We start from the raw sequence: 13,250 nt of genomic DNA, 5'->3' as shown, positions 1-13,250 counted from the left end.
CAGGAATCAGGTTCCCTGACTTCAGACTATACTACAAAGCTACAGTAATCAAGAGAGTATGGTACTGCCACAAAAACAGAAATATAAATCAATGGAACAGGATAGAAAGCCCAGAGATAAACCCATGCACCGATGGTCACCTAATCTATGACAAAGGAGGCAAGAATATGCAATGAAGAAAAGTCAGTCTCTTCAATAAGCGGTGCTGGGAAGACTGGACAGCTACATGTAAAAGAATTAAATTAGAACATTCCCTAACATCATACACAAAAATAAACTCAAAATGGATTAAAGACCTAAATGTAAGACTGGACACTATAAAACTCTTAGAGGAAAACATAGGAAGAACACTCTTTGACATAAATCACAGCAAGTTCTTTTTTGACCCACCACCTAGAGTAATGAAAATAAAAACAAAAATAAACAAATGGGATCTATTAAACTTAAAAGCTTTTGCACAGCAAAGAAAAGCATAAATGAGATGAAAAGACAACCCTCAGAATGGGAGAAAATATTTGCAAACGAAGCAACTGACAAAGGATTAATCTCCAAAATATACAAACAGCTCATGCAACTCAATAATCAAAAAAGCAAACAACACAATAAAAAAATGGGTGGAAGACCTAAACAGACATTTCTCCAATGAAGACATACAGATGGCCAAAGGTACATGAAAAGATGATGACCATCACTAATTATTAGAGAAATGCAGATCAAAACTGCAATGAGGTATCACCTCACACCAGTCAGAATGGCCATCATCAAAAAATCTACAAACAATAAGCGCTGGAGAGGGTGTGGAGAAAAGGGAACCCTCTTGCACTGTTGGTGGGAATGTAAATGTATACAGCCATTATGGAGAACAGTATGGAGGTTCCTTAAAAAACTAAAAATAGAACTTCCATATGACCCAGCAATCCCGCTACTGGGCATATACCCTGAGAAAACCATAATTCAAAAAGAGACATGTACCACAATGTTCATTGCCGTAATATTTACAATAGCCCGGACATGGAACCAACTTAAATGCCCATCGACAGATGAATGGATAAAGAAGATGTGGCCCATATATACAATGGAATATTAGCCATAAAAAAGATCAAAATTGAGTTATTTGTAGTGAGGTGGATGGACCTAGAGTCTGTCATACAGAATGAAGTAAGTCAGGAAGAGAAAAACAAATGTCGTATATTAACGCATGTATGTGGAATCTAGAAAAATGGTACAGATGAACCTATTTGCAGGGCAGATGTAGGGAATGGATGTGTGGACATGGGGGGAGGGGAGGATGAATTGGGAGATTGGAATTGACATATGTGCACTGCCATGTGTAAAACATATAGCTAGTGGGGACCTGCTGTATAGCACAGGGAGCTCAGCTCGGTGCTCTGTGTTGACCTAGATGGATGGGATGGGGTGGGGTTGGGAGGGAGTCCCAGGAGGGTGGGGATATATGTATACATATAACTGCTTCACTTCGTTGTACAACAGAAACTAACACAACACTGTAAAGCAACTATACCCCAATTAAAAAGAGAAAAAAATAAAACAAATAAATAAACAGAAACAGACTCACAGATATAGAAAACAAACTAGTGGTTACCAGAGGGGAGAGGGATGGGTGGAGGGGCCAAATAGGTGAGGGGCTTTAAGAGGTGCAAACTACTAGGTATAAAATAAATAAGTTACAAGGATGTAACATACAGAGCAAGGAATATAGTCAATATGTTATAATAACTCTGTATGGAGTATAGCCTATAAAAACATCAAATTACTATGTTGTATACCCTAAACTAAGATAATATTGTAAGTCAACTATACATCAACTTGTTAAAATGATACCAAATTTATATGATAAAATATTTCAATTTTATTCAGGGAAATTCATTTTTATATTTTTAATTATGGCAGAGAATGGTAGAAATGACAAAGTCCCCAGATCGGAAAAAGCTTTTCTCTGCTGATTGTCACTCTAGGATAAAAACTGAAAAGTTCAAGTGTAAAAGCAACATGATCAAAGGAAAAGGGAAGAAAAATTCATGGAGTATTTGGAAAGAACATTGACAAACCTATTTATGTTGGTATGAGACAATCTTAGGGTAGGCAAAGAACATCTGAGGACATTACACTTGATTCAGAAGGAATCCTTGTTACAGGGAAGAAAAATGTGTAATGTCTTTAAGCTGATTTCTAAATTCTAACTGCATTCTCATATATTAATTTTATTATTATAAACAGTGAGAGTTAGGGCATGATATTCAATGTAATAGAGTTGAAGAACCATGACTAAGAAACACCAACTGCCCCAAATCACCCAAATGATAAAGTGGAGCTGAGACCGGACCTATGGTCTTTCCAGAGCTCTGCTCTTCTTCCACTAGTTCACGTCCTGTTAATTCTCAGGGCATATTGAATGCAGTACTTTATGAAATCTATTCTGGAAGTATCATACAGGGAGGATTAAATAGAAGCAAACTGAGAATCAGGAGACTGCTGAGATACAGACTGCAAATGCCACGATGCCAAGGACTACATGTGAGATTGAAGGAGGTTGGAATGAGCCATCAAAAGAAGAAAATACAGGACTTGATCAACAACATGAGTAGATTGAAGAAGGCAAAGGATTAGAAGACACCACTAAAATTTCCAACCGAACAACCTGGTACAAATAATACCAACTGCATAGGGAAGATAATTTACAGATATGAGAGAAGGGAGTTAATGAATTTGATTCTGGCATATACCATGTATTTCAGAAAACAGCAAAATATACATGGTGAAATGCCATATAACAATTGAAAATATAGGTTTACAGTTCAATTCAAATGTTGGAACTGGAAATTTAGATTTGAAAGGAACTGACACCAGGGTAGATGGATTTTATATTTCAACTTATTAACATTTTTTAAAGATGAATGGGTCACATCAGAAAAATAAATGGTAAATAATAAAGGGTTTTCCCTGATAAAATTCATCAAGAAAGTTCTTCTCAGAATATATTTATCAAAATTCAAATTTTATAATCATTGTCAATTTCTCATTTCTTCTGGTCTCAGTTCAATTCAGCATGGTCTCAATGCTTCTATCTACAGTGGTAAATTAATCTCCTGAGATTTAATCAACAAATCTTTTTTTTTCCCCAAGAAGATATGTTCTTTGGTTGTCTTCCCACTATGTTTAAGCTAAATCCTTTTTGATATGCATTGGGGAGAAATTTCAAAGTGATACCTTTGACAATTCTCATCTGGGTTTTAATTAAGGCCCTGCACAAAATGCCACCTGATATGTATGCTGTAAAGTCTCAGCATGTGTCAAAAGGAAGTTAGAGGTCAAAAAACGAAACAGGTGTTTAATATTCTGGGAGCTTTAGAAGTTACAACTTCAGGTCTAAGGATAGCAACTAGAAAGCCTTGACAAAAGTTATATACAGTTGAACCTTCGAACTGCATAGGTTTGAGCTGTCCACTTATGTGCAAATTTTTTCAATAAATATACTGGAAAACTTTTTGGAGACTTGTGACAATTTGAAAAAACTCGCAGATGAACTGCATAGCCTAGAAATATCAAAAAAATAAGAAAAAGACATGTCATGAATGCATAAAATATATGTAGGTACTAGTCTATTTCATTATTTACTATCAAAATATACAAAAATCTATTATAAAAAATTACAATTTATCAAAACTTACACACACACAGACCACACATGGCACCATTCATAGTCCAGAGAAATGTAAACAAATGTAAAAATCCAGTATTAAATAACTGCATAAATTAACTGTAGTGCTTATTGTAATACTATAATAATTTCATAGCCACCTCTTGTTGCTATTGTGGTGAGCTCGTGTTGTGTCAGCTTAAAATGCCATGTGATGCTAATCATCTCTGTGTGAGCAGTTTATCTCTCCAGTAAATTGCATACCACAGTAAAAAGTGATCTCTTACAGTTCCTGTGTATTTTTTATCATGTTTAGTGCAATACCATAAACTTTGAATAACACCATGGGACCCATACAAAATGCCACTAGTGATGCTGGAAGTGCTCCCAAGAAGCAGAGAAAAGTCATAAGTTTACAAGGAAAAGTTGAATTGCTTGATGTGTAGAGTAGATTAAGGTCTGCAGCTGCAATTGCCCACCATTTCAAGATAAATGGATTCAGCATAAGGACCACTGTAAAAAAGGAAAAGGAAATTCATGAAGCTATCACTGCAGATCCACCAGCAGGTATGAAAACCTTGCACTTTTTGCAAAATAGCTTTTTATCTCATATTGAAAATGCAGCTTTTATATGGGTTCAGGGTTGCTGTAAGAAAGGCATACCTATAGACTCTAATTTGATTCAAGAAAAAGCAAAGTCATTATATGATAATTTAAAACAAAAGGAAGGTGAAAGATCTAAAGCTGGAGAATGTAATGCCAGCACCGTTTGGTAATTTTAGAAAGGGGTTTGGCTTTTTAAAAATGCCAATGTAATAGGAGAAGCAGCTTCTGCTGACCAAGAGGCAGCAGACAAGTTCCCAGACACCATTAAGAAAATCATTGAGGAGAATGGATATCTGCCTGAACAGGTTTTTTATGCAGACAAAAGTGCCCTATTCTGGAAAAAAATTCCATGCAGGACATTTATTAGTAAGGAAGAGAAGTGAGCACCAGGATTTAAGGCAGGGAGGGACAGGCTAACTCTACTTTTTATGCAAATACAATTAAATTAGGTTTATAATCAGGACTGCTCTTATCTATAAAGCTGCTAACACCTGAGCCTTGAAGGGAAAAGATAAACACCAGCTGCCAGGCTTTTAGTTGTACAACAAGAAGGTCTGAACAATGAGAACACTTTTTCTGGATTGGTTCCATACATGCTTTGTCCCTGAAGTTAGAAAGTATCTTGTCAGGAAGGGACTGTCTTTTAAAGTTATTTTGCTATTGGACAATGCCCCTGGCCACCCAGAATCCCATAAGTTCAACATCAAAGGCATCAAAGTGACCTACTTCCCCCAAAACACATCTCTAATTCAGCCTCTAGATCAGGGGGTCATACGGACCTTTAAGGCTCATTACACATGGTACTCTATGGAAAGGACTATCAACACAATGGAAGAGAACCCTGAAGGATCATGAAAGTCTGGAAGGATTACACCATTGAAGATATCATGGTTATTTTAGAAAAAGCCGTGAAAGCCATTAAGCCTGACACTGTAAATTCCTGTTGGAGAAAACTGTGTCCAGATGTGTTACGTGATGTCACAGGACTTATGATAGAGCCAATCAAGGAAATCATAAAAGAGATTGTGGACATGACCAAAAAAGGTGGGGGGTGAGGGAAGGGTTTCAAGATATGGATCTTGGAGAGACTCAAGAGCTGATAGACACCACAACCAGAGGAATTAACAGAAGACCACTTGATGAAGATGAGTGCTTTCAAACCAGATGATGAGGAAGAGATGTAGCAGAAGCAGTGCCAGAAAACCAATTGACATTAGATAATCTGGTAGAAGGGTTCCAGTTATGCAAGACTGCATTTGACTTCTTTACAACATGGACCCTTCTATGATATGGACACCAAAACTAAAGCAAATAGTGGAAGGTTTGGTACCATGTTAAAACATTTCTAGAGAAATTAAAAAGCAAAAAGGACAGAAATTACAATGTATTTCCATAAAGTTACACTGAGTGTGCCTGCCTCTCCTGCCTCCCCTTCCACCTCCTCCACCTCTTCTGCCTCTGCCACCCTGACACAGCAAGATCAACCCCTCCTCTTCCTCCTCCTCCTCAGCCTACTCAAGGTGAAGACTATGAGGATGAAGATCTTTATGATAATCCACTTCCACTTAATGAATAGTAAATAATCACTATGCTGTACTGTTAATAAACTTATCTGTTGTGTTTATGTGTGTCTGCATGTGAAAATCTAATAACTGTACAGCAAGAACTGTATGAGACGTTTTTGTGTCATGATCATTATCACCTAAGTATTCACTGTGTAGAACATCATGCGCAAGACTTGTATATAAGTGGAAAGCCTATCCTTATATAGGCATAAGGTGAGTGATATTTAATATAAGATTAGTAATGTGTTAGTTTTCTTGCTATTTTATAACTTGTTTTCAAAGTATTACATTACTGTACAGTATGTCTCTCTCATAATTGGAGAAACAGTATCAGCCTATCATCACAATGATTTTTTTAAATTTAACAATGTTTCCAATACTCTATCATGAATATGACTGTATACTATATTTCATAAAAATTTTATAACGATTCATTCATTAGTCTATAGGCTAGGCTACCATGAATTAATTATATTGATTACACTAGGCTACCATAAAGCAATCATACTGCTGCTCCTTTATTATCAATGCATGAAGTGTTATACCTGTAAATAAATGAATTTTTCACTTTTCATTTTTGATGTCTAGTGTAATACATATTACATCTACAGTGTTTTGTATCATATAAGACAATATTGATGTAGATACTGCTAAGACAGACAATTCATCTTGTAAATAGATGATGTAAACTTATGGTATAGATAAATACAATATGGTACTGTAAATGTGTTTTCTCTTTCTCATGATTTTCTTAATAACATTTCCTTTTCTCTAGCCTACTCCACTGTAAGAATACAGAATGTAATACATATGCAAAATATGTGTTAACTGTTTATGTTATCAGTAAGGCTTCCAGTCAAGAGTAGGTTATTAGTAGTTAAGTTTTCAGGGAGTCAAAAGTTACATGCAGATTTTCAACTGCATGGGGGGGTCAGTGCCCCTAACCCCCACATTGTTCAATGGGTCACCTGTATTTAAAAAATTAATTTATTTGGGGGGGAAGTATAATGTTAAAACAAATGTAGAGCAACCCAGTGAAAATAATTTTGATTTCAAAACAAAAAAAAAGTTAAGGAGAGGTAGGAAAGGTAGCTACCAATTTAAAACAAAATATTCTGGAAGCACTATGATCTGTTTTTATTTTCAGGATAGAAGAGACAAAGCATGAAGGGGTAGAAAAATGAAAAGAGAGAAGCAAAGTAATAAAAAATGGACAAATTAGGTAGAAAAGAAGTTAAGCAAGAATTCTCTTCAATTACAAAGACTATAGTGTTTATAAGCAAATTTATGGCCCCTTCCTTCTTCTAATCAGCATCCTTACAAAAGGGATGAAGGTGTTCCTCATGATCAGGATGACAATATAATTTAATGCCCATATTAGGGTATTTCTACCTAGGACAAATGCTAAACCAGATAAGCTCCTGGTATAATCAGGAGTATCCCAGGCAAACCAAAATGACTGTGTAGTAGATTATGAGAATGAACACAATTCCTCACCCCTCTCTGTATCCCCATTTTTTGCAGAAAGACTTTACAGCTCCTCATATCAAGAGGTGGACTCTATTCCCCACCTCTCAACTCTGGTCTGACCCAATGATTTGTTTTGGCCAGTATCGTGCAGCAGAAGTGAAGTGCCAGTCCTGAGCCTTGACCTCAAGACACTTTGAGAATCACTTCTTTCGCTCTTGAACTCCTGCCATCCCCATTAAAACAAATCCTGTTAGAGGATTAAACACCATCAGGAGAGCTAAGACAACCCCCCACCCCGAACTAATATCCAGTTAACACCCCCAGAAGCTGAACAGCCTAGCTAACCTGCAGCTGACCATGAGAACCCAGCCAAGATCAGAACGACCCAACTGAGCTCAGCCTAATTGCCTCTAAAATCATAAGCAACATGAGCCACTCAGTTTTGGAGTGGTTTGTTACACAGAAATAACTAACCAAAATGACTCACTCCCAGTGTGCCTACCACTTCAGAAATGCAGCAATGACGTTTCCTACTATAGTGATCCAACCCAATCCATCTATACCTGGGGCAGGGTTAAGAAACCCAAGGCTCCTCAACCAAAGCCCTGGAAGATATTAAGCTGATGCTTCTTTTTTTTTAAGTCTCTTACTTATAGGAACCAAGAATGCTCCATCCATAAATAATATTGGCTATCTTCAATGCTTACTTCTAGGAAATTAACATCTATTGATCTTAAATGTAACACGAATATCAACTTGCCTTTAAAATAGCATATTATAGTTTCAATACCATTTTATTAACAAAAAAAGAACTATGAAGCATAGGCAGAGCAGATATCATTATGCTCATTTTATACATGAGGAAATCAAATCACAGAGTAAGTTAAATGACTTTCACAAGTAGCAAGTGACCAAGCTACCATACTTATAACTACACCTACAAACTTTCAATGCTCCTTCTCCTTAGAGCTCTTATGCTAAAATCTTGGGTCAGTATTGGCATATCATTTTTCAAGTATTCTGAGGCACTATTTCCTTTCTTATAAAAGTAGGGCTAACATGACTTAGCTCAGGATTATTTTGAGAAACAAATAATGTATGAAAAAGCACATGGCACAATGTCTAACACAAATGTTTAGGACCCTTTCCCCAACTCACCATGATAAAGCTCTTTTCCAGGCTTGACAACCTCAACCCTCATAGCACTGAGCATCACTTGAAATGATAAACGTTCACATAGTTAGTATAGACAAATTTTATTTCTATGGTAGAAGCATTTATTTCAGTTATAGAAAAATAACACTATTTCAAAGTCAAGGTAACTAAGAAGTATATTTTTTCCTTACATACCCATACTCAAATGTCACATATGGTTTCAAGACATTCTTAAATTAACAAGGACCAAATGCAGAATCAAGGTAGTACCTGTCAATAGAAGAGATACACTAAGGCTACATATCAGCCCTGGAAATGGGAAAATACAAAGTGATCTCGTGCAGTGATTCTCAACTTTAGTGTACATTAGAATCACCTGGATTGTGGAAGCAGTACCTTCAGGGGACTGAAGGCAAATCACCAGATTAAGCAAGCCCTTGGTCTCAGAATAAATACCAAAGGGACTAAAGATACATACTTTGTTGCACAGGGAGGGGCAAAGACAAAATACATCATGATATATGAAATTAGCCATTTACACACTGTATGACTTCTAAGCCTCAGATTCAGGAATAACAATAGATACTACTCTCAATTTTCTACAGATTAGGTCAGGAAGTGTGCAGTAAGTGATTTCCTAATTCAAAACACACAGCTACTGTCATTATTTCATCACCATCATCATTACTATTGGATACAAGGACATTCTCCCCCCACCCCTACTCCCAGTTCCAAATAGCTATTATCTATTTTAAAAATCAAATTACCACTTACTGAGTTCAAGCTCATTGACTACTGGTACCATTTTTAAACGGGTAACATGTTTACTAGATTCAACCACTTACATTAAGATTTCAGTACATGGTTGAAATGAAAATTTTTGTCTAAACTAAGACAATGGAATCAAAGAAGAAAGGGTAACTAACTAAAGCTTAAAAAGTGTGTGTGGTTTCTAAAGCATCAATAATAGCTGGACGAATGAACTGCTTTTCAAAGTGACCCACTTTAGACAATCTCTGATGTTCCCTGCATTGTTTTCTGACTTTCACGTTATTTACAGATGGAAACATATGAATAAAATACCTATAATCTTCATTACTTTCTATATTCAATATACTACACAGTAATGTTTCATAGTTAAAGTTTTGGGCCATTTAAGTAACTCCCACATAAATATCTGAGGTTTTAATATTCTGAAACTGAAACAAAGCTGAAGAGGTGCTCAGTCAGGCTAGGACAGGGTTTCTCAACCTCAGCAATGTTGACATTTTGGGTTGGATCATTCTTTTTTGTGGGGGGCTGTCCTGTGCATTGCAGGATGTAGGCATCCCTGGCCTCTCCCTACTACATGCCAGTAGCAACGTGCCCCACCGCCCAGTTTTGACAACCAAAAATGTCTCCAGACATTGCCAAATGTCTTTTGGGAGCCAAAGTCACCCCCAGTTGAGAACTATTGAGCTAGAATTTTACAGACATAATTGTAAACTCTGAGTGCACAGATTAGACAAGACTCTATGTAATTTTACTAATTTAAAGAGTATAGCACAATAGTTTTTGCTATACTGTTTATGCAAGGGCACATAGTTTTTATACAATATACTACTTAAGCATATAATTACCCACAAATAACTATCTTTTTCCTACTGAAAACACTAATATTAAACAAGAAAAAAAAAACAACACAGCTAATCCTGCAACCGTTTTTATATTATCTAAGCCTATGGTTTACAAACAACTGATAAATGGAGACCTAAATAAATCACTGTAAGTGTCCTTCCTTCTGCATTCGTAGTCTCTCTTTCTCTACTTGTAAGCGCTCCTTTTCAATCTGCAGCTTCTCTGATTCAAATTTTAAAAACTGCAGCCTATCTTTTTCCAGTTGCAAGCGTTCTCTCTCAAGTTTTAACTTCTCTGTTTCTATATCCTGTGGTTGATATATGGACTTTTCTCCTTGACCAAGTTCATTTTCCAAAGATGGTTTCTCTGAGTTGACTATCTGTAACCTCAACTTCTCTCTTTCAATCTGCAGCCGCTCCTTCTCCAGCTGAAGCCGCTCATGCTCCATGTCTAACTGTCGCAGCCTCTCTTTCTCAATCTGTAGGCGTTCCTTCTCTACCTGCAGTCTTTCAGCCTCAATATCGAGCCGTCGTTTTTCCAATTCTAGTTTCTGTTTCTCTATGTTTACAAGCAAATGGGGCTCATCATATGCAGACCTAGATGGTGTTGAATTCAGAGTAAAAAACTCATCAATGTGGGGGAAATCAGGAAGTTCACTTTCCCTCCTGGAATCTGGTATGACTGATGACAACATTTCTTCTTCCTCTTCAATCTCAAACTAAAAGAGAAAAGTAGTTCTCAGTATTTATTTATACTTCATGGTTGTTAATTTGTCTAAGAATTTCTTAAAAGCTTCCTGTATTGTTTGAGCACACAAAACCATTTACTTTGAATTTTGAAAAATCTTTACTATTACCTGACATCATTAATATATATAATTAAGAGAAGTATATTTAGGTGAGAAGAAAGAGATTGATGATATTAAGATGGAAAAAAACGGAATGACTTTGTTATGTACTATTTTTAAGTTAGCTTGAAAATCTGGGAATTTCTTAACTGTTCCTGGTCTATAATAAACTTTCATATCAGAAATGGAGAAATAAAAAGAGGGTTCACACAGGCTAATACTTACTTCAGGACTCTGGGGATCTCTTTCTTCCTCTTCCACTTTGACCTCAGTTAAGGATCCACCTGCATCCCTGAAATCTGCCACATTTTGCCAATCAAAATTTGTATCATTTCGGAATCCAATCTTTTCATCTATCTCTTCAGTGAGAGAGTCATCTAAATCGGATGTGGGAAGGGGAAACCCCGAACCAACTAGCTTAATGTTCGCCTTCATCCTCTTTCTCTTCATAAGTGCTCGCCAGTCAAGGTACCTCCTTTTTACTTCTGTCCCTGTTCTCTGTTCTCCTTCTCCTACAGCATTCACACACTGTGCAATCTCCTCCCAAGCCATTCGCTTCATCACATTAATTGTTGTATTGAGCTGCTTGGAAAAAATGACTTCTTTCCTTTTTGTAATTTCTTTCAAAAGGGTCTGAGTTTCTTGTACACTGAAATTGCTTTTCCTTTTCCTTTTCAATTGCTTCATTTTCTAACTTAAATGCAGTTTTTACAGTAAGAGAAAATGTAAAAAGAATGTTGAGGAATGCTACGAAGTACAAAAATCAAGGACAATTCCTTGTTAGTACTTTGTTTAAATCAGAGTTTTCCATTCATCCAGTAGCACAGGCAGGATGGATGATTCCTAAAGAGAAAAAAGTAAAAATCAATCAACCTGCAACTTCTGCAATGTACTTCAACCCAATAAGCTATATAATTAAAAAAACAAAAACAAAAAACCTCTAAATATGGCTCAAAACTGACTATATTTGTGTCTCTGCCAGCATTACCACAGTCCAAGCTACCATTTTCTCTCACCTAGGCTGCTGTAATGGTTCCTAACTAATTGCTAGTATTCACTCTTGACTTGCTCCCTACTTCTACTCTACTCTCCCAAATTCATCCTTTCTACTCTAACTACAAAGACCTTCTTTCAGTCACCCATTCTTGTCAATCCCTTTCCCTGTTCAGGACTTCTGCACACGCTGTTCCCTCTGCCTAGGAAATGGATTGTTCCCTGCCTAGCCTACTTAATTCCTCCTCATCTTTCAGCTTGCAGATTAGACATCTGCTCCTCAGTGAAGCCTTTGCTGACAAGTCAAATTACTCCTTTTCTTCATCTAAATGTTACACTTGTGCTAACATACAACTAAGAATGTCTCTTTCCCATTTCACTAGAAGTTTCATGAGGACAACAACATTTCTACTCACCATCATGTCCCCAGAGTCTAGCAGAGATCCTGGCATATGGCAGGCATACCATAAACTTTTTGAATGAATAAATGAGTCAACCTGCCAAAATGACCATTAGTTTGGGATGTCAAAAAGCAAAAGAATTTAGACTCTGAAAGAGGGTGTACCTGAAACTTGCTAGAAAGGTAAACTTTTCAGGCCCCAACCCAGACCATTTGAATAAGGAACTCTGGGGGCAAGATCCAGCAATGTGTGTTTCAATAAGCCTTCCAGATGATTCTAATACACGCTAAAGTTTGAAAACCATGGGGCTGACCCACACCAGTGAAACAAATGCTTCACACACCTGATTCTCTTACACACTTTGATTTCAAGTCTTATAAATAGTGCATCTGTTTGGTGGAATCTAAAGCACATCCAAATCCTCAATACAATAGCTGGGAAATGTAGTTTTTCTGCTATCTAGCCCCTTTGCATTATGGGAAGGCACACTAGCAAACTGGAAAAGATGTTGAATGGGTCGTTTCCTTGGAAAAGAGATTTTAAAAGTATGTAATGGGGACAAGGGCTCAGAAAGAGTAAGGGATATATAAACAAACCATGGTTTATGACTTCAAATTCACATACTGATCACTGCTACAGAGCTGATTTTTTTCCCTTGCTTACAAAATGAGAGGGTGGGATGAGGCTGTTAAGGTCCACATTTCCTGCCAATACAAAGAAAAAAATACCAAATATCCATTAAGTTCCATGTCCTGTCATTTAATCCCCACCACAGCACTGAATGTGAGATACCATCATTTGCATTTGTATTTATACAACAAGATTCAGGCCAGTTGAATAACTTGCACATTACGTGGCTAGTTAAATGACTGAACTTGGATATAAATTCAGGCTCCCTTAGGCCACATCTCCTTCCACTTTATTAGCAGCTTGCGATA

The 13,250-nt window shown here is 36.8% G+C and overlaps 1 protein-coding gene across 4 annotated transcripts in view; it reads right to left on the bottom strand.

The window, feature by feature from the left end:
- The window catches only part of MSANTD4 (Myb/SANT DNA binding domain containing 4 with coiled-coils), a 38,924-nt gene that overhangs the window by 17,048 nt on the left and 8,626 nt on the right, over positions 1–13,250 (bottom strand). For all 4 annotated transcript variants that reach the window (XM_061202609.1, XM_061202611.1, XM_061202607.1 and 1 more), the window contains exons 2-3: positions 11,144–11,761; positions 8,458–10,789 (exon numbers count right to left, since the gene is read on the bottom strand). In XM_061202609.1, coding sequence (XP_061058592.1) covers positions 10,214–10,789; positions 11,144–11,605 — 1,038 coding nt within the window. In that variant the 5' untranslated portion in view covers positions 11,606–11,761 and the 3' untranslated portion in view covers positions 8,458–10,213. The remainder of the gene's footprint in view (positions 1–8,457; positions 10,790–11,143; positions 11,762–13,250) is intronic.

Source organism: Eubalaena glacialis, chromosome 10, assembly GCF_028564815.1.
Source record: "Eubalaena glacialis isolate mEubGla1 chromosome 10, mEubGla1.1.hap2.+ XY, whole genome shotgun sequence".
Classification (NCBI taxonomy): Eukaryota; Metazoa; Chordata; class Mammalia; order Artiodactyla; family Balaenidae; genus Eubalaena; species Eubalaena glacialis.
Note: the sequence above shows the minus strand (reverse complement) of the source record. Positions and strands in the feature narration are given on the sequence as shown.